The sequence below is a fragment of the Elephas maximus genome, chromosome 22, assembly GCF_024166365.1.
Source record: "Elephas maximus indicus isolate mEleMax1 chromosome 22, mEleMax1 primary haplotype, whole genome shotgun sequence".
Lineage (NCBI taxonomy): Eukaryota > Metazoa > Chordata > Mammalia > Proboscidea > Elephantidae > Elephas > Elephas maximus.
The window spans coordinates 17,626,336-17,647,386 of record NC_064840.1 but is presented as its reverse complement, the minus strand read 5'-3'; the positions used below and the strand labels follow the sequence as shown (position 1 = coordinate 17,647,386).

General features: G+C 52.2%; 2 protein-coding genes across 6 annotated transcripts in view; both read left to right on the top strand.

Annotated features, from left to right (window-relative positions):
* PXN (paxillin) overlaps positions 1 to 10,845 on the top strand; it is a 50,434-nt gene extending 39,589 nt beyond the window's left edge. For 3 of the 5 annotated variants that reach the window (XM_049865741.1, XM_049865738.1, XM_049865740.1), the window contains exons 5-12: positions 3 to 204; positions 964 to 1,099; positions 5,946 to 6,044; positions 6,329 to 6,499; positions 6,598 to 6,771; positions 7,460 to 7,541; positions 7,690 to 7,838; positions 8,640 to 10,845. In XM_049865741.1, coding sequence (XP_049721698.1) covers positions 3 to 204; positions 964 to 1,099; positions 5,946 to 6,044; positions 6,329 to 6,499; positions 6,598 to 6,771; positions 7,460 to 7,541; positions 7,690 to 7,838; positions 8,640 to 8,906 — 1,280 coding nt within the window. In that variant the 3' untranslated portion in view covers positions 8,907 to 10,845. Of the gene's footprint in view, positions 1 to 2; positions 205 to 963; positions 1,100 to 2,574; positions 3,463 to 4,527; positions 4,804 to 5,008; positions 5,339 to 5,945; positions 6,045 to 6,328; positions 6,500 to 6,597; positions 6,772 to 7,459; positions 7,542 to 7,689; positions 7,839 to 8,639 lie in introns of all 5 variants that reach the window. The other 2 variants (XM_049865742.1, XM_049865739.1) reach the window with 2 other exon arrangements.
* A 4,501-nt stretch (positions 10,846 to 15,346) lies between these two features.
* RPLP0 (ribosomal protein lateral stalk subunit P0) lies at positions 15,347 to 19,652 on the top strand. Its single transcript, XM_049865439.1, has 8 exons — positions 15,347 to 15,390; positions 15,842 to 15,943; positions 17,127 to 17,302; positions 17,405 to 17,492; positions 17,624 to 17,770; positions 17,851 to 18,036; positions 18,924 to 19,064; positions 19,421 to 19,652. Exons 2-8 carry the CDS (start codon positions 15,890 to 15,892, stop codon positions 19,583 to 19,585), a joined length of 957 nt encoding a protein of 318 aa, XP_049721396.1. The 5' UTR covers positions 15,347 to 15,390; positions 15,842 to 15,889; the 3' UTR covers positions 19,586 to 19,652.
* The last annotated feature ends 1,399 nt before the right edge of the window (positions 19,653 to 21,051 follow it).

Sequence of the window (21,051 nt, the reverse complement as noted above, 5' to 3'; positions counted from 1 at the left end):
AGATGAGGTCAACTCTAGCCCCCCTCTGCCTGCGGCCCTGAGCCCACACTATGGCATCCCAGAGAACAACAGCCCCCTAGGAGGCAAAGCCGGGCCCCTGACGAAAGAGAAGCCTAAACGGAATGGGAATCGGGGCCTGGAAGACGTGAGGCCCAGCGTGGAGAGCCTCTTGGATGAATTGGAGAGCTCCGTGCCTAGCCCTGTGTGAGTATCCACAGGCTCTCCCCAGGCTAGGGGAGGTCCTGCCCAGCCAGCCCCTGGGCACAGTGTCCACTCACTTACCCTGGTGCAGTCCATTCTCTTCACAAGTGCCTGCTATTTGCCAGGCCCTGCACCAGGTACTGGGGGGATGGTGGTGAGTCACAGGGCATCATCCTTGCCTTCACGGAGCTGCCACCAATCAGAAAAGACAAACACTGTGCATGCTGAGGGTACCTGGGGCTGTGTGGTTAATAGCACTGGCTTTTCAAGTCTTGGCTTTGCTGCTTACTAAGAGTCATCTCTCAAGCCTACTTTTCCCATCTGTAAAATGGGGATGAGACTGCTTACCTATGAGGGTTAAACCAATAATACACATAAAGCAAGCCCTTGGAATATTTTCTGTAGTTACCGTTAGCTATTCTTGCAGTTACCGTGTTACTGTAAAACAGAGTCCTCACATCTGTGTTCAGTGGAGGACACACGCAGGGTGCCTTGAGCTTTTACCTGGCTGGGAAGGCCCCAGGGGTTCTTCCTGGGAAAGGTGCCCTGAAGCTGCCACTTTTCTCACAAGTCAGTCCATTGCAGACCTCTGTCCCTCTTGCTGACAACCCCTCCAATGATGAGTCCCCAGGAGACAGTGGGAGCTGGTGGGCTTTCGTGAGGTTGGGGAAGGTGGGACCTCAGTGTCATTGGGAAGGGTCACTCTGGCAGAGCATGGGGCTGGGCTCTGGGGCCCCTGCTGACACCATGCCTGCCCCACAGCCCCGCCATCACTGTGAACCAGGGTGACATGGGCAACCTGCAGCGGGTCACCTCCAGCCAGCAGCAGACGCGCATCTCGGCCTCCTCGGCCACCCGGGAGCTGGACGAGCTGATGGCCTCACTGTCGGATTTTAAGGTGCCCTGTGGCCCCTGATCCTCCCTGCTCTGCCCCCTCCTGCACCCCCATCCTTCTCCCTCGCCTCAGTGTGAGTAGCTGAAACTCAGCTCCTCAGTGTTCGGGTCCCTCAGCCCTGAGTCGGGGCCCTGTGTGCCGTGGTCTCGCCAGGATACGGGGGAGGGAGACCAGGCTCTGTGGGGACTGCACACTGCCCCAGCTGCCCGTGAAGGCAGAAGGGCACTCAGCAAGGACATTCCTGCCTCCCCAGGCGCTCCCAGCCACCCAGAGTCTCAGACAAAGGGCCTTGTGTTGAGGCTGCTCTTGGTTGGGGGGGGGGCATTCCTGCTGGGCCTTGTGGGGCCTGGGATCCCGTGCCTGAGAGGTCATTTGCTCTGGAGCTCTGTCTCCCACTCTAGCTGTCCTCAACACTTCCTTTTTCTTTCTGCCTCTGGCCTCTTCTGTGGCCTAAGTTCCCACAAGTTCTTTCTGTGGGAACCCTAACCGGCAGGTTCCCAGGCCAGTCCTGCATGAGCTGTCTCTGCCCCTCTGCTTCCGGCCTCCCCAGCCCTGCCAGGCCGAGGTGTTTTATTTAGAGAGTGCAGTGTCTGTTGGCAGCACCTCCATGGGGATTGATATTGACAGACTCTCCGGCAGCTGCTGACTTCAGCCTTCCATGTGGGCCCACTAGAGACCATTGGGGCCTGACTTAGGGAAGATGAGAAGGGAAGCAGGTGGTCCGTGTGCTCTTGGCCCTGAGGGTTCCTTCTAGCTTTCTTTCAAGAGGCTTCGTGGTAGGGGGTGGGCGCATGGCTGGGGGAGGCATTGAAGCTGGGGTTGTGACCCTTGGGTGCCGTGACTCTAGCCCCTGTCACGGATTCTGAGTAGCCACAGGCAGGAGCCAGTAGGTTGGGCTTAGGTGTTCGCCTCCCGGAGCCCTGCCCTGGTGTCTTAAGGCTGTGGTTGCCTCCTGAGGCAGCCAGCATCTGATGCCCAGGGAGGAGAAGCCACACTGTTTGTAGTTGTACCCCAGAGCAGGGGCCTCTGTGAAGTAGGAAAGCTGGGAGTGTCTGGAAGGGACACATCGCAAGCTCAAGGAGGGCAGGGCAGCTGCCTGCGGCTGCCTCAGCTTGTGCCCTGAGGTGGCCTACTTGGTCATCTGTCTTTCAGCCTTATCCCTTTACCTACCTACCTCACCCGTAGCCTTCTGTCCCTTGTGCCCACTCTGACTGGAGTTAGGCTGGCCCCACAGGCACACCACAGTGGTGGCTTTCTGCTGCTCTGTTTGATGGGGCCAGGGTTGTGGGACCCAGGACAGCCAGCTTTGTGGCCTGGGTCTTCTTCAAGGGGCAGTCCCCACAATTCAGCTTCGCTGTCCCCTTGGCTAATGCAAATGCTGGCTCTCTGAGCCCCTTGGGCAAGCCCACCCTGCAGTGAGCATCCTATCTCACCTCTCCCTTCATCTCCCCCTTGCCTTTGTCTCTCTCCTCCTGCAGACCAGCTCCTCAGCTGTGGCCCTGAGCTCCCAGGGGCCGCAGCCCCGCTCAGCTCCATCCCAACCCAACACAATTCCTTCTTCTTCTCCTCCTCCTCCTCCTCCCTCACCCTCTGTGCTCCTGCCTTCCACTGCTAAACCTTCCCCTCGAGGCTGCGGCCACACCCTGGAGGTCCTGTGCGTTGAGAAAAGTGGTAATGCATGGGGGCTTCCGTCTCTTGTGGCCCCCAGCAATCTTGGGGGGACACTGGACACCTCCAACTCAAGGGTTCCCTCTGCAGAGGGTTCTCTGGGGCACCTTGATTCAGAGAGCCCAGCTCGAGTTTGGAGGGAAGGCTTCATGAGAGACACACAGAACTTCAAGGGTGAGCTCTCTGTGGCTCCTCCCTGTCACACTCCTCCCCAAGCTGGGTGGTGCACAGGCCTCCAGGAGCCTGGAGACCCCCAGGGGCTGCCAGCCAACCCTTTGTGCCCAGAGGAGGCTGTGGCTGTGTGGGCTTTGGGGGCACTCAGGCCTGAGGCTCCCCGTGGAGCTGCGTCCGCCTTCCAGGAAGTAACTGAGCCAGCCGTTGTGGCCGTGGATCGCCAGGCCGTCTTCCCGGATACGTGGAGTCTCACAAAGGAGCATGGGCAGTGGAAGGAGAAGGCAAGGCCAGAGCCAGGGGACCCAGAAGGGGGCTGCCCTGCCCCAGTCGAGAAGGAGCAGCTAGGTGAAGAGACACCCAAGAGGGGCAGCCCAATCAGGCCAAGCCAGGGACCTGAGAACCCAAGGAACCCAGAGTGCACTTCTGAAGCTGTTCCTGAGGCCAGGCAGGAGCAGTTGGAGCTTCCACATGTCACGGTCATGGACACGCCCAGCACCACGGAGAGGATTTCCACCTCTGGCCAGGCAGGCGCCAGCTTGCACGGCTGCTGTGCTTTGTCCTCAGCAGGCATGCGTGTGGCCCTGCCCCTGCCACTCATCCTAACTGCATGTTGCCTCCCCTTTGTGCATGTCTGCTGGGCAGAACATCCAGAGACCCCATGGCCGTGCCCCTGACCACCAGGGCTCCACAGCGGGTTCTAGACACCAGGGTTTCTCTTAGTGACAACCCACCTCCTTTTTGTTCGTGCCTTTCTTTAGAAGAGCTACCTGTGCATCCTGATGTGTGTATAGTGGTTAAAAGCATGGGCTTTGGACTCAGAAAGACCTGGATACAGACCATGCCTCCAATGCTTGGGCAGCACCGCCCACCCAGCCTCAGTTTTCTCATCTTTAAAATGGGGGTAATAATAGAACATTTCCCTTCAAGGTTGTCCAGAGCATGAAATGGGATCATGCCTGGAATGTGCTTAGAACACAGCTCAGAGTCCCTCAGGAAGTGACAGCTGATGTTATAATGTTATTATTTGTTTCTTGCTTGATTAAAATTTATGCCCTTTCAGAAATTAAGAAACAAAACACTGTCAACAACCAGGTCATACACTAGAAGCAAAAGCGTTCATATGTATTCATATGTAGAAACAAAAACTTGTTAAAAGCTTTACTGGAAGAAAAGATTGCATTTTCTATCACAAATTGAAAAAGGAAAGGAAGGGGGAAAAAAAAGCTTTATCCCTTTTAAGAGCTTTCATTTCCATCCTCTCAAATAATTCTTGTGGTAACCTTGTGAGGTAGGCCAAGAAGACTTTTGCCCCATTTTCAGGATGGAGAAGCTGAGGCCCCTGGAAGTCAAGTGTCTTGCCTGGGGTCAGGGGTCTCTCAAGGCCTGCACTCCCGAGGGAGTCTGCTCTGCCCTGGTCTCCCCAGGCCCTCCCACCTCTGCCTCCATCAGCACCTCAGCTTGGCTCTTCTCTGGCGTGTTTGCCCTGCCTTCTTCTAACCCCTGCCAGGGCACCTGAGTGTGGACTGAGCAGCCTGGTGCCTGTGCCCAGAGTGGGGCTGTGACAGCACCCCCCCACCCCCACCCCTCAGATTCGCTCTGTGATCAGGAGGAGCCGGGAGACAGGCCACGCACACCCCATGTCCCGGGAGCCCTCCCCCCGCCGCCGGCGAGACCCCTCCTCCCTGAGCAGGACCCCCTCCCAGGAGCGGCTCATCGCAGAGCTGCAGGGGCGGCTGGGCATCCAGCTGGAGGCCGAGGAATCCACGGCGGTGGCAGGGCCGGCGGCGGAGGACTGGCTGACGGAGGGCGTCGTCATCACCGTGCAGCCACGTGGGAGGCGGGCTGGGGGGCAGCTTGTGGAGAAGGTAGCAGGGAGGAGGGCCAGGGTCGCCGGGCAGGGTAGCAGGGTCCAGGTTCTTCCTGGCCCCACCGCTGGCTGGAGGGGAGATGGGTCTTGTGAGAATGGCATCAGTCTTGGTGCTGGGGAGCCTGGGGACATCACCTCTCTGCCCCGCTGTCACTGAGCTGCTTCTTCTGTCTTCCTCACCTCTCTCCCTCCTTTCTTCCCAGGTTGTCTTCCCTCCTGGCTCTCCCATCCCCCTGAGAAGAACCATCTCTGTCCTGGCCTCTCCTCCTCCTCCTGTCCCTTTGCTCCAGCATCGCAAAGACGTCTTGGCCAGCAGCTCTTCTCCCTTGCTCAGCCTACCCGGTCCCCCTCCACCGGGACCCTCAGCTCGTACCTGGGGCTCTCCTGGGGTCCAGAGTGCAGGGGACAGTCCCTCTCTCCATGAGGCTGTGCAGGGCCCCGCCTCTCCCGCCCCTGTGCCCCACACCATGAGGCCCTCTGTGAGGTCCGTGGGCTGCCAGACCGACGAGGACCCGCTCTTCCCCCCGGTGCAGGCAGGCCTCCCTGGGCCCTGGCACCACCCTCCCTGCCCTCTTCTCATACCTGAGCCCCACCCTGCATACCTGAACACACTGGCACCCTATTACCTCCATCTGTAAGCCCCAGCCACAGTAACCACAGTCCTTCCTTAGGCCTGGACCCTCATTTCACCTGGTGGGCATGCCCCCTCCTTGGGATCGGCTGCCCTCTTGCTCCTCTGTGTGGGCGCCCCTCTGCCTGCCCCCTCTCGACAGCCCCTGGGCACTCCCCCAGGCTTCCATATGAGGAGGCCATTCCCAGAACAGAAACCAGGCACCAGCTCTTCCCTTTCTTGCCAGCCCCAGGCCCAGGGCCTGGAGAGGCCTCTGCCTTGTGTCCCCAGCTCACCTCTCCTGACTGTTGGCCTTGGCTGGCTCCCCTTGCACTCGCTCTCCATCTCTTCCTGGTTCTCTGTTTCTGGGTTGTTCTGTAGATTTGTTCTCTTGATTTTGGTATTGCCTGTGGGGAAAAATCCTCTTTTCTCATCCTAAGTTCCCTTTTGTGAATCGATCCAACGATGAGGTCTCTATTTCTTCCTTGATTTTTAAAAAGTTCTCATCGTCTTTTTTACCCCCATCTAAGATCCAGGGCCTGGAGCAAAGAGCAGATGGAGAGCTGTGCTGGGCAGCTAGCTGGGCTCCGGACGGCAGACAGAGCGGTCAAGGGCCAGACGAGGGAGGGGTCAGTGCCCAGGCTGGGAGCCCAGCTGCCCGCTGGTCCTGTTGTCCCCGGGCTTGTTCACCCAGCTGGGTACCATGAGTTTTTCCTCTTGCAAAGGGCAGAGAGCAAGCCCCTTGGCTGTCTGTCCCTCTGATGCCCCTCCGATCTAGCTCTTCAGGCCCCTATAGGAGGCAGCTCTTCCTGCCTCAGTCACGTCACCTGTCTAGGAAGAGAAAAGCCCCTGGTGCTGTGAGATACCCCAGTCCCGAAGTCCTAACCGGCCCCCTCTCTCCCTGTCTCCACAGTTCATGGCCCAGGGGAAGGCAGGGAGCAGTTCTCCCCCTGGGGGGACCCCAAAGCCTGGGAGCCAGCTTGACAGCATGCTGGGGAGCCTGCAGTCTGACCTGAACAAACTGGGGGTCGCCACAGTTGCCAAAGGGGTCTGCGGGGCCTGCAAGAAGCCCATCGCTGGGCAGGTGACTAGGGGTGCGGGTGGTGGAAAGGGAGGGAGTTACAGGTGGGCTCGGGGACCTCTGCTCCTCGGCCCGAAACCACGTTACGTCTCCTGCCCCAGGTCGTGACCGCCATGGGAAAGACGTGGCACCCGGAGCACTTTGTCTGCACCCACTGCCAGGAGGAGATCGGGTCCCGGAACTTCTTTGAGCGGGACGGCCAGCCCTACTGTGAAAAAGACTATCACAACCTCTTCTCTCCACGCTGCTACTACTGCAATGGCCCCATCCTGGACGTGAGTCCCTAGGGCTCCGAGAGGCCGAGGCACACACCCGAGCTCGTACAGCTGGGACCAAAACGCATGCCTGTTGCTGTTGATTCCTACTCATAGTGACCCTGTAGGACAGATTAGAACTGGAGCAGCTGGTGGGTTCGAACTGCTGACTTTCCGATTAGCAGCCTAGTGCTTAATCACTGCGCCACCAGGGCTCCTTACACCTAGGATGGTGGGGCTCAAACCCAAGCCTGAGCCCAGAGCCTGTCTTCTTAACCTTAGGCAGTCCCACCACCCTGCCACCTCCCATCCTGAATTCCAGTTCTTGAGACCCCCTCGGGGCTAGGGGTCCTCACCAGAGTTGAATGCTGGCTCCCTCACCATCCGCTGTGTAACACTGGCGAAGTACCTAGCCTCTCTGAGCCTATGTTTCTCCCCTTATAAATGGAGATCACAACAGAACCTATGATCTGGACCCCGTGTGAGGATTAAAGGAGAGAGTGTCTCTGGCATGTCATCCCTCGAGAAGTTTTACTTCTTAGTGGTATTAACAGCACAGTCAGGAGAGACCGTCATCTTGGGAGAGGTTTGCTCTTTCCTCGGTGATCTAGGCGGGGGCTGGGGGGCTGCCTTTCTTAGGAGTCCCTGTGGTGGGATCCACACTGTCGGGCGGGTGGCCCGGCTTTGATCCCACACTGTCCTTTCACAGAAAGTGGTGACAGCCCTTGACCGGACGTGGCATCCTGAACACTTCTTCTGTGCCCAGTGTGGGGCTTTCTTTGGTCCTGAAGGTACTGCCAGCCTGCCTCACCCTCTGGCTCCCGGGAGGGTGGGGAGGTGGGGGCAGGGATGGGGGAGCTGACACAGTGGACATTGGAGTCAGGGTGGCTCCACTCCTGGAGGCCCTAATGCTGCTCCCCCGCCCCCCTCCCCCCCCAGGGTTCCATGAGAAGGACGGCAAGGCCTACTGCCGGAAGGATTACTTTGACATGTTCGCACCCAAGTGTGGCGGCTGTGCCCGGGCCATCCTCGAGAACTACATCTCGGCCCTCAACACCCTGTGGCATCCCGAGTGCTTTGTGTGCCGGGTAAGGAGTCCTCCTGCCTGGAGGGGCCAGAGCTGGCAGTGGGGAGGGAAGGGCCCCGCACCAGCGTGCTCTCTGAATCCAGTACGGAGGTGAGCAGACAGGAGTAGGGTTCCTCAAGTCCAGGGGGTCCTGGGCCAAGGCTTTTATGAGGCTGGGATAAGATAGACATGTCCCCAGCCCAGTGCTGTGAGGCGGCCCTGGGGTGGTCATATCTAGGGGAAGTGAACGTGAACGTTAAATAAGATAACACAAGTGTTTTGCAGCCTCAGTGGAACAGGGCAGTGGTATTTACACTGCATCCTGCGGTATACCAGGGGCCCACAAGATGATATTTGGGATTCAGCAAGGGCCTCCTGATGAAATATGTTTGGGAAACACCGTTCACTGCAGGACTTCTCAGAGCCTTTATACCCAAATGTGCCTGTGAATCGCCAAATCTAGGATCTAGGATGCAGTTTGATTACAGAACCCTTTTCCAGCACTAGGGTTTCTTGGAATACTGCTACAGCCTCCTGGTGAAGTTCACAGGAGTCAGAGCTGTGTTTGACTCCAGGTTGTGTGACCTTGAGCTAATCATTTAACTTTCATGCTTCTGGTGCCTCCTCTGTTGGGAGAATGAAATAAGCATTTAGCATAGCACTTGGCACACAGGAATTGCTTAGCTAAAGCTAGTGGGCGTCATTATGAGTGTGACAATGAAGATTGTTACCTGCCCCTCACGCCCTGGCCACCTGTCCCAGCCTGAAGGGACAGCCAACTGAGTCTCCTTCCTCGCACCCCGACTCCTCTTCTGTCTGGCAGGAGTGCTTCACGCCCTTCGTCAATGGCAGCTTCTTCGAGCATGACGGGCAGCCCTACTGCGAGGTGCACTACCACGAACGGCGTGGCTCACTCTGCTCCGGCTGCCAGAAGCCCATCACGGGCCGCTGCATCACCGCCATGGCCAAGAAGTTCCACCCGGAGCACTTTGTCTGTGCCTTCTGCCTCAAGCAGCTCAACAAGGGCACCTTTAAGGAGCAGAACGACAAGCCTTACTGTCAAAACTGCTTCCTCAAGCTCTTCTGCTAGGCTCCCTCCTCCCTCAGCTGCCCCCTCGCTGGCCCAGCCCCCAATTGCTACTGTGACCCAGAGACCTCGCCCGGGGGTGAAGGGGCAAACCCGCCTGAAACTGGAACCCGCATCGTCAGCCGGTGTAAGAGGGGACGGGGCCCTGAGGGTCCCGCCTGCTTTCCTTCGCCCCTGCCAGAGCCTCTCTGGCCCCCTCCCTCCGCCTGCAGCTCTGCCCAAGCTGGTGTTGGCCCAGTGGCCACCCTCCTCACTCAGCACCCTGTGTGTCCCCAAGAACCAGCCTGGCCAAGCCAGCACCCCACACTGGAGCCATCTCTTACTCATATTTGGCAGTGGAGCCAGGGTCGGGCAGGCAGGGTCAGATGGGGTCTCTCTTTATCCTTATTTCCCCCTGACCTAATTATAATTATCCTTGTTCTGCAAGTATTGGGGGACACCCAGCTCCCTCCAGATGATGCCAGCATAAATCCATCCATTCACGGGCAGAGCAGCCAAGGGACCACGGAAAGTTCCTGGTCCTCTTCCTGCCCTTTTGGTCTCCCTGGGCCTGGATGACTGCCGCCCACCACCTTGTACCCCGACCTCCCCTTTTTTAACTGCTCTGGTTCTACTGAGAAAGGCCTCTCCAGCAATAATGTTTTCTAGTCACTTCCTCTGTCTCCGGGGACGGCGTGAGGTGGGGAGCATCACCCCATGCCTGGACACTGGACCGACTTTGATAGATTTCTACACTGAGGTTTGAATTCATATCGGCCGAGTTGCTTTTACTTCTCTATACAAAATGATTTTGCAGAGATTTTAAAGACGTTCCTTTTGTACTCACCTCCTCGTCTGACGCCACCGGTCATGTTGGTCGTGGTGGCTTTTGGCATGGAGCCTGCTTTGTACTGAGAGCTTGGGGCAGGGAAGCAATTTGTATTTGATTTTTTTTTTTTTTTAGCACAAGCAGGCGAACTGGGAGCAGCTCCACGACTCCCCTTCTTTCACTTCACAGCTCACCAGGACTGTTTTATAAACTGCTGTATCTTGAAACCCCTTCCTACTGCCTAGGCCAACAAGCTCTTAACTCAAATCGGCCTGAGGGTGTCTTGTGCTTTGGGCCCTAGAATTCAGAAGCCCTTCTCTGCTATTCCTGGTGGGAGAAGGAGGAAGTGCACTTTGTGGTGCTGTTTCCCATCCTAGTAAGCCATTAGGAACTCCCACTTCCCCCATGAACTTTCTGGCAACACTGAGAACCCATGGAACGTTCTCAGCCTCCTCACCACTCCTCTGGGGCTCTTTGTTCTGCTTTCTTAGGAAAGCTGGGATCTGGTTTTGACCATAAAGGCCTCTTTGGCTCTTGATGGTTCCACTGGGCACATCACTTCCCAAATGTCCTGCCCTTCCTGGGGCCTGGTGCAGGTTTTTCTCCTTCTCAGGTGGGATTGACACCAGGAGGTCCAGGGTGAAGGGTGCCTGGTTGTTGCAAGGGGGTCTGCTAGGACTTGGGACAGAGGGACAGGGTACTGGGCTGACAACAGCTCTCTTCCCCAAGGATGAAATGGAAACAGGCCAGCCCTGGGGTCTCTGGTCAGCAGGAAGGGGCCCCAGAGGGGTCTAAAAAGAGGAAACTGCACTCCACTAGCCTCATAGCAGAGGCTGAGTGCCCTGGGGTTTCGGAAGAGGGCCCCCCTTCCTGAGGCAGGACTGGAAGCACCAGCTCTGGGAAGGTCAGCCGGCCCAAAGGTCTGGTGGTCTCCACCTCCACCTGTAGGCCTTATTGCTCTGTTTACAGTGACCTGCCCAGCCCTCCCCAGAGGGACTGGGGCTTCTGGGATCCACCTCTGGGTCAATGGTTATTTGGTGATTTGATTTTTTTTTTTTTCCTATAAACTTCTAACCTGGCTTTCCCCCATTTCAATTCCTGTGATTTCTGCCAATAAATTTGCCATTATTTTCACCTGTCCTAGTGCCTTTTCTCTGTGGTCTAAAATAACTTCTTGATCCCAATAGACACAAAACCCTCCCCAGACTCACGAAGATCACCAGTTTGGGGGTAAACCACTGATATTCCTTCACTTGAGGCAAAAATGCAGGGAAAGGGACCCCTGAGGCCTAATCTGTGCCCATGGGTCTGACCTGGCTTCTCGCTTGAGCTTCGCTCTTTCCTCAGCACTTGGTGAGGGGGGCTGGGGAGCAGCGTTAGCGGGCTCCACGTGGGTCAGTGGTCTTACACGCATTTACAGGTGGGGAAGGAGGTTCAGGGTGCGCACCCCCCACATGCACAAGGCAATCCCCATTATAACCACCGCCATGTTTTTCCTGGGTTGAGCCAGACACCACTACCCTGCCAACACAGTAGGTGTATCTGAACTTTCCCAGTTGAAGGAGTTAGGTTTACACTGAAGATAGGACTCTACCTCCCCCACGTGGTCATGTCTATATTTTCATGCTTCTTTGCACTTACCAAGAGCCAGAACTCTAGGGTCCAGGAGCTGCTATCGTCCATCTCAGCTTTGTTCCACGTGGGCTGTAGCTTCACAGCTTCCCTGTTGTTTGGAATGGGCCTGCAGAAGCAGCATGTTGAGTTCCAGTGTAAATCCTGCCCCATCTACAGTGAGCCCAGAAGTGAAAATTGCCTTCAGCTCTCGGTGAAAGATAATTACTTGGTTTATTCTTCCAGCCCATGTTGGAGTCATTTCATTTCCAGAAATGGGTATGGTACACTGCATTGTAATTTGCTTTTTCACTCTTCTGTACTTTGTGGATAATTTTCCGTGTCAATAAATATAGATCTGCATCATTTTTTAATGGCTTCATGGTATTCCATTATATTGATATGCTATAATTAGGGTATTTATGTGATCGGAGCCAGGATGTCCTTGGGAAGGTACCCTGTGAATGTTTGTATACTTGGGAAAGTGAGTTTAGAGGGAGACAGCCACAGTGTTGGAAGGGATGGTATAGCGTAGTGAGGCCCATCGGCTTTGAACTTGCTCCTGGAATTTAATTCTGAAACTATGATTTACTGGCTGAGGGACTTGGGCAAATTATTGAACTTCTCTGTGTGGATTTTTCTGTCTGTAAAATGGGAATATTGATACCTACCTTAGAGGATTATTGCAAAGATTAACAGGTAACATGCAAAAGTACTTTGCAGTAATACACTCATTAAAAAGGGATCCTAGCAGTAATCGACTCTGGCAGTTCTCAGACTGGGCTAACATCAAGTCGTTGTTACCTGCTGCTGAGTGGGAATGAAACGCTGCCTAGTCCTGCGCTACACGTTTGGTTGGGGAATGGACTGTTGTGATCCGTAGGGTTTTTATTGAAGTAGATTACCACGCCTTTCTTCCTGGTCTTAGTCTGGAAGCTTCCTGAGACCTGTTCCACATCATAGCAACACATAAGCCTCTTCTGACAGATGGGTGGTGGCTGTGCATGAGGTCCATTTGCCAGGAAATGAACCTGGGTCTCCCACCTGGGAGGTGAGGATTCTACCACTGAAACACCACTGACCCCTCAGAGTCACTCTTGTTAGTTGCTGTCAAGTTGAGTTCATCCAGACTCATGGTGACCCCATGTGTGCAGATTAAGACTGCCTTGTAGGGTTTTCAAGGCCGTGACCTTTCAGAAGCAGATTGCCAGGTCTTTCTTCCAAGGTGCCCCTGGATGGGTTGGAACAGCCATCCTTTCAGCTAGTAGTTGAGTGCTCATAGGATACTCCTGTACATTCTGATCCAGTAGACCTGGAAACTTGTGTTTCCACAAAGCTCTTAGAGTGATTTTGGTATTTACCAGGTGTCATGGATTGAAATGTGTCCCCCCAAAATATGTGTTAACTTGGTTAGGCCATGATTCCAGTATTGTGTAGTTGTCCTACATTTTGTGATTTTCCTATGTGTTATAAATCATAATCTCTGCCTGTGGTTAAAGAGGATTAGGGTGGGATGTAACGCCCTTGCTCAGGCCACATCCCTGGTCCAGTGTAAAGGGACTTGCCCTAGTGTGTGGCCCGCACCACCTTTTGTCTTAGAAGAGAGAAAAGGGAAGGGAAGCAAGCAGAGAGTTGAAGACCTCATACCGCCAAGAAAGAAGCACCGGAGCAGAGTGTGTCCTTTGGTTCTGGGGTTCCTGCACCGAGAAGCTCCTAGCCCGGGGAAGGATTGACAAGAAGGACCTTCCTCCAGAGCCGACAGAGAGAGAAAGCCTTCCCCTGGAGCTGATGCCCTGAATTTGGACTTCTAGCCAATTCTACTGTGAGAAAATAAATTTCTTTTTGTTAAAGCCATCGGCTTGTGGTATTTCTGTTAAAACAGCACTAGATGACTAAGACACCAGGTTTGGGAACAGTTCCTCCTTACAGTGGCCTGAAAAGAAGGCTTCATACCTGACTGCACAAAGACGCACTCTAAAGCAAAATTAGACACTGGTAACCAGTTGCCATCGAGCCGGGTCGATTCCTACTCGTGGCGACCCCATGTGTGTCAGAGTAGAACTGAGCTCCATAGGGGTTTCAATGACTGATTTTTCAAATGTAGACCGCGAGGCATTTCCTACAAGGCACCTCTGGATGACCTTGAATGTAGCCAAGCACCTTAACCGTTTGTACCAACTACCACCAGCACCTCCACCAAAGTAAACACGGGACGGGAATACTAGAGCTTCAACCATACGTAGATCGGCCTAGAGGGGAAATTCAGACCTCGAAGCCACATATAGACAACCATTTTACAGTTCAATTACTTGATCCAGATGAACTCGTTGGAAATTTCTAATATGGCCACAGGAAAAGAGTTGAGAGAGTGGGGAACACCCCTCTGCTCTAGGATCTAAGCTCATTCATTAAAAAAAAATTTACATAGCGCTAGTGTTAGAATAAGAAGAATGAATGAATAATAAGCTAACATTTCCTACTACATTTGAGTCTTAATTTAAATTATATCTCATTTAATCCTCATAATAACTCTGGAATCTGTGTACTATTGTTTTCCCCATTTTACAGATAAGGAAAGGGAAACAGGGTCAGCAAGGTCAAACAGGGTCACTTCCTAAGATGACACAGTTCACAAATGGCAGAAAAAAAGGATATGGATCCATGTTTCCTAACTGCAAACCCTGCATTCATTCATTCAACAAATGAAAACTAAATACCAACCATGTGCCACGTCTCCAGGTGGTGCAAACAGCTTGGCTCAGCTACTAACCTAACGGTTGGTGGTTTGAACCCCTCCAGCAGCACTGTGGAAGAAAGGCCTGGCGATCTACTTCTGTAAAGATTACTGTTAAAACCCTATGGAGCAGTTCTCCTCTGTAACACATGGGGTCTCCATGAGTTGGAATTGGCTAGATGGCAATGGGTTTGGGCTTTTTTTTTTTTTCTTTTCTATGTGCCAGGCAAGGACAAAAATCTCTGCCCTCGTGTAGACTGCATTATTGCAGAGAGAGACGGACAATAAATACTAATATAATAAGTACTTGATACAGTGTGTTATGAGATCTAAGTGCTAACCGAAAAAAATAGAACAGGGTACGTGGGGAGCGGGAGTGAGAGTTTTTGTAATTTTAAATAGGCCCAGGGTAGGTTTCATTGAGCAGCTGGTGATAGATGATGGAGGTGAGTCAAGTTATCAGCAAAGAGTTACAGGGAGAGGGAATAACCCAAGCCGTTGGGGTCAAGTCACTTCCTGCCGCCAAGTCAATTCGTGACCGTATGAGGCAAAGCAGAACTGCCGTATAGGGTTTCCAAGAAACAGCTGGTGGATTCGAACTGCTGACCTTTTGATTAGCAGCGAAGCTTATAACCATTGTGCCACCAGGGCTCTGGGAGAGGAGATAGCTCCTGCAAAGCCCTTAAGTGGGAGCATGCTTCTAGAAAACAGCAAAGAGCATCGTCTGGTTGGAAAATAGGAGATGAGAGTAGAACTAGGGTGGTAAAGGCAGATCATGTAGAGCGTTGTAGGTTGTTTAAGCTTTGGGTTTTTACTGAGTGAAATGGAGAAGAGCTGTGAGCAGATGAGGACAGGCTCTGACTTAGGTTTTTTAAGGATCCCTCTTATTTGTTGGCCAAAAGAACAAACCGCAGGGGAGATAAAGTAGAAGGTAGGAGCCCGTTCTGTTTCTAAACTATGCGCAGTTATTTCTAGTAGGCCCTTCTTCGCAACTACTCTTTAGTTTGTGACTTTGTCCACAAACTCTCAATCACTTCTTCTCCCCACCAGAAGGCAGCTCCAGCCCAGCAGAGGGAAGCAGCGCTGAGAAAATTCCCTCAAACCGAGGCAAGCGCCTACCTTAACTACTGTTTTTAAAGGCGGCTTCCCATTGGCTAGAGTGGCAGCGACATCATCCAATGGTTATCTACATCAGTTCTGCCCGTACAAACAGGAGACTGAGCCAACCAATAGGCGGGAACGCTGTCCTCGGCTTTTGATTGGCTGCTTCGTTTGGGTATAAAAGGTACCGCGCCGGCGCGTGGCCTTCCTCTCTCCAGGCGTCCTCGTGAGAGGTTCGTGCCGTCTTTAGCTGGCGTTGGCGCCTGGTCGCGGGAATTATGGGGGTTTCTGTGGTGGCGCAGTGGTCAGAGCGCTCGGCTTTGAACTCACCAGCCGCTCCACAGGAAAACGATGTCTCCTTCCGTAAAGATTTGCAGCCTTGGAAACTCTATGGGGCAGTTCTACTCTGTTCTGTAGGGGCCCTGTGAGTCGGAGTCCACGGCCGTGGGTTTTTTGGTTTTGCTCGCGGGGCGGGGCGTACGCGAGGGGGGGAATGGAAGTCTTGGGGTTCGGGCCTATCTGGCCTGGGGTCTCGCGCTCCCCGAATGGTGGTGGCGGTGGTGCGGTGGGCGCTCGCGCTTGGCCCGCGCAGTATAGGCCTTGGGCCTGATCCCGGCCGGGCCTAGGTGGTGAGTGCGGGGGTCACCAGGACTTAGCAGGTCTGAGCTCCCTCTCTTCCTCCAGTGACATCGTCTTTAAACCCTGCGTGGCAATCCCTGACGCACCGCCGTGATGCCCAGGGAAGACAGGGCGACCTGGAAGTCCAACTACTTCCTTAAGATCATTGTAAGTGCGGGCTGGGTTGCGGTCGCCCAACATGCTGTCTCAGCCTTAGGCCCTAATAGGGACAATCACCTGCCACTTGGTTACCGTCTTTTCGGTGCTAGCTACTGAATTAGGCCCTTTTGGGCAGATTGTCGTTTAATCTTAATATTTTCCAGAGGTAGGACCCCACTATTACAGGAAAACAGGTTCAGGCAGGTGAAATCTGGCTTCAAGTAGAGCTTTTCTGTCTCCAGTTTTTGGGAAGCTCTGAGGCCACTGGTGACTTATTTTCTTTGATCTATAGTTTACTGTTTTTATAGGAGGCAAGTTGTTGCATATTTAAGTCCCACCAATCCAAAGACTATTTGTTGAATGAGTGGTTTCCTTTGGATGGCCTTGTGGGTATTTCTTGTCTAGAAACACTGACTTGCTGTTCTGCAGGTATTAGGCTGCCATTTTAGAGCCTAATCTATTGTATTTTCCACATGGGAAACCCTGGTGGTGTAGTGGTTAAGTGGTACGGCTGCTAACCAAAAGGTGGGCAGTTCAAATCCACCAGGCACTCCTTGGAAACTCTATGGGGCAGCTCTACTCTGTCCTACAGGGTCGCTATGAGTTGGAATCGACTCGACAGCAACGGGTTTTTGGTTTAATTTCCACAGGCATTTACTAGGAGACTTCTCAGATACGCAGTAAATTTTTAGAAGAAGTAAACGATAAACATCCATATACCCACCACTTAGATTTGACAGTCATGTTTTGTGATATTTGCTTTATGTTGTGTTTTCAAATGTTGCAAATCTAATCCTCCCCTTGACCTGGCGTATTTGGAATATTTTTTTCCCTGTTAAGATTAGCTATTTTACTTAATCGGAGACATGCCTCATAATTGGAAAAAAGTAGGATATCAGTTTGGGGCTTTATAGTTTGCAAATCATGAAAGGTACATCTTTTGTTCTCCTTTTTGCCTTTTCGATGAAGCGTAGAAAGCTAGTTTTCATAATTTATACCCAGCAAGTAAATCGGGCACCATTCATAACCCAGGTGACTTCTGGTGGGAAGAATTGTCTCAAATCTCCAAGTCACCTCAGAAGCAAAAGAAAGGGATTGAAATGGAAAGTCAGTGATAATGGGTTTGGTTTCTCCTGGCGTCATCCCTCTCTTTTCCTCCTGTGAAACTTTTGTTTCCGGCTTGTTCTTGTAGCAACTTTTGGATGATTATCCAAAATGCTTCATCGTGGGAGCGGACAACGTGGGCTCCAAGCAGATGCAGCAAATCCGCATGTCCCTCCGGGGGAAGGCCGTGGTGCTGATGGGCAAGAACACCATGATGCGCAAGGCCATCCGAGGGCACCTGGAAAACAACCCGGCTCTGGAGAAGTCAGTCAGTCCCCCGAGCTGTGCCGTCCTCTTCCCAGTGCCCTGTTCCATTTTCCTAGGGAAGAATGTGCCGAAAGGTGACCCGTAAACTTCTCTTTGCAGACTGTTGCCTCACATCCGGGGGAACGTAGGCTTCGTGTTCACCAAGGAGGACCTTACTGAAATCAGGGACATGCTGCTGGCCAACAAGGTGAGGGCAGGATCAGATTGTCTAAAGAGACCTTATTGTTTTTGGGTCTTTAAACAAAAGTGACTATTCTCAGCATGGATTTGTGGGGAGAAGACTGTTCTCACTGTTTCTTGTTTCTTGCTTTTGTTCAGGTGCCAGCTGCTGCCCGTGCTGGTGCCATTGCCCCATGTGAGGTTACCGTGCCAGCCCAGAACACTGGTCTGGGTCCCGAGAAGACCTCCTTCTTCCAGGCTTTGGGCATCACCACTAAGATCTCCAGAGGCACCATTGAAATCCTGGTGAGTGGTGGTGGTGGGGGCTTTCTTGGTGGCTATGGACCTGCTCGGTGCCTGGGTGCTAACTGCCAATTTTTCTGCAGAGTGACGTGCAGCTGATTAAGACTGGAGACAAAGTGGGAGCCAGCGAAGCCACACTTCTGAACATGCTGAACATCTCTCCCTTCTCCTTTGGGCTGATCATCCAGCAGGTGTTTGACAATGGCAGCATCTACAACCCTGAAGTGCTTGACATCACAGAGGAGACTCTGCATTCTCGCTTCCTGGAGGTAGCATACTACCCAGCCTTGCCCCTTCTCATATTAGTGGTTGAGAGCGTGACTGTGTCAGACTGAAGCCCTGGCTGTGCTGCTTACACTAGGTGTGTAACCAAGCACAGTTGTTTAATCTGTCTGCCTCAGTTCCCTCATCTGTAAAATGGCAATAATAATATCATTTTGCTGGATGATCTAATGAATTAACGTAAAGCCTAAGAAGAGTGCTGGGCACGTAGAAAGGGCTATTCGGCTAGGGGCTGCAGTAATGCATAAGATTTTGAGTAGTGTCAGGATCAAAAGAGAAGTGAGAAAAATGGAGATGAATTAATGTTCTTTTTTTTTTTTTTTACATAAATGTTAGTATAGTGTTGTCAAATAACCTTTCTTGGAGGACTTACTGTCCTTATTTCTGAGACTTCTGCTTAATTTTTGCTATTAAAGTCCTCTAATGAATGATGGTGATAGAAGATAACATTGTTGGGCCAAATAAAAAAGTTGCAATTAAGTATACTCTAAATAACTCCAGTTAATTTGGGGAACTCTTAACTAGTATATAAAATTTATGTTTGGAATTAGTTTAGCATCTTTCCTTCACGGAACTCAAGGTTTTGTCAATAGTTGATTTTTTTATAAAAGAGTGGTGGCTTTGGAAGCATACCCAGCCCATCAGCATATGGTAAAGGGAACACTCAGGTTGGGAGTGAGGGCAAAAAGCATTTCTAACCTGGTAGGTCTGAATCACTTTGCCAGGAGCAACTGGTAGGAGATTGAAATATCTCCTGTGTTAGACTGAAAAGTTAACCTAGCAAGTATCGTCGGTTCTCATTGAGTTTGTTGGGACTTCACTGCCTTTATTTTAGAATGTCTCACCTAAAGCATCCTTTCTCTTCCCCATTCAGGGTGTCCGCAATGTTGCCAGCGTGTGTCTGCAGATTGGTTACCCAACTGTTGCCTCAATACCGCATTCTATCATCAATGGGTACAAGCGGGTCCTGGCTCTGTCTGTGGAGACTAATTACACCTTCCCACTGGCTGAAAAGGTACAAAGGTCCCACCAGGACCACAGTGGGCCCAAGAGCAGGAGGGGTGGTAGAACACATGGCAACCTACTGCGTCGTGCTTTTATAATCATATTTTACTTGGCAGGTAAAATTTTAAGAGTATAGCTGGGAGGCTGGTGTTGGGGGATGGAGGAAGAGGTATCCTCACTTGGGAAATGGCAAGAGATCTAAAGGGCTAATGGGTGAGAGCTGGGCTCTCACTAGGCCATGCCCAAGGTGTCCTACCTGGGTCACTTCAACTCTAGAACTCTGTAAAGGCTTGGGAGATTGTGGGTAGTGGAGGGGGGTTGTGTATGGCCAACCTTTCTGACCACTAATTTCTCCCCCGGCTTCAGGTCAAGGCTTTCTTGGCTGATCCATCTGCCTTTGTGGCTGCTGCCCCTGTGGCCGCTCCTGCCACCACTGCTGCTCCTGCTGCTGCTTCGGCCCCGGCCAAAGTTGAAGCAAAGGAAGAGTCAGAGGAGTCTGACGAGGATATGGGATTTGGTCTCTTTGACTAGTCACCAAAAAGCAACCAGCTTAGCCAGATTTGTGAAACAAGGAAATAAAGGCTTACTTCTCTTAAAAGCCTTTGCACTCATTATTTTGTACATATTGAGGTTTATAGTATTGTATGCTAGAAACTGGAAACCCTGGTGGTGTAGTGGTTAAGAGCTGCAGCTGCTAACCAAAAGGTCGGCAGTTTGGATCCACCAGGCGCTCCTTGAAAACACCATGGGGGCAGTTCTACTCTGTCCTGTAGGGTCGCTGTGAGCCTGAATTGACTTGACGGCAGTGGTCTAGTGGTCCATTCCATGCTAGAAACTAAAGTCTCTCCTAGTGTCATCTGCTTTTTCTAGGCCAGCTTTTACTGTCCTTTTATCACACTAGGATTTTTGTACCCATGGCCATCTGAGTGCTAGTTTGGGTTCCTCTAAGCTACATTAAAGGATTCCTGGTGACTCAATGGTTAATTGCTTGGGTGCTAACCAAAAGGTCGGAGGTTTCCACCCACCACTTGCTCGGCAGAAAAAAATGATCTGCTCCTGTAAAGATTAAAGCCTGGGAAACCCTATGGGGCTGTTATATTCTGTCATATAGGTTTGCTATGAGTTGGAATTGTTCTATGGCACACGAGGATCTAACAAGAGGTTCTCAGTGTCAGTTGAAAGGCACTCAGTGAATGGCAGTTGTCCTATATACAGCAGTGTTTTTCAAACTGTGTGGGGGTCCTATGAGGAGGTGATGACCAGTATTAAAAATCTGATTGCTCAAATAGTAGGTAGTTTGTTTTGAAGCTACTATTCCACACACGGAAACTCTGGTGGTGTGGTTAAGAGCTACAGCTGCTAACCAAAAGGCTGGCAGTTCGAATCTACTAGGTGCTCCTTCGAAAACCTGTGGGGGCAGTTGTAATCTGTCCTATAGGGTTGCAATGAATCGGAATCGACTCGATGGCAACGGGTTTTATTCCATGTACAGATTTATGGGCTGGGTCATGATGTGAAATGTGTTCTGTTGCAACTCTCAAAAGTTCAAAAATATTAAAGGGTGTGTGGAGGCTAAACTGGAGATACAGTGCTCCAAACTATACATGTATACACTTGACATAAAATTCCAACAGCCTGCCATGAAGACCTTCCCTACCTCCCACCTCCAGGCCTTGGCTTAAGTGCCCAGCCTGGAGCAAGCAACATTTCCAAGGGCAGGCTCCTCTCCCAGTTTTCCTGAATCCTTCCCTTACTTACGTATCTACTATTTTGTACTCCACAAGTCCTTGATGACAAGAGCCTACAATTAGTTTGCTGTCTCCTTTTTAACTGGGTAGCACAAATGGATAAGCACTCAATTACCAGTTGACAGTTTGGTGGTTCAAACCCACCTAGAGGTGCTTCAGAAGACTGGGGTGGCAATCCGCTTCCAAAGGTGGTGGTTGGGTGCCCTCGAGGCAGTTCCAACTATACAACTGAAGGAAACTGCCTGGTCC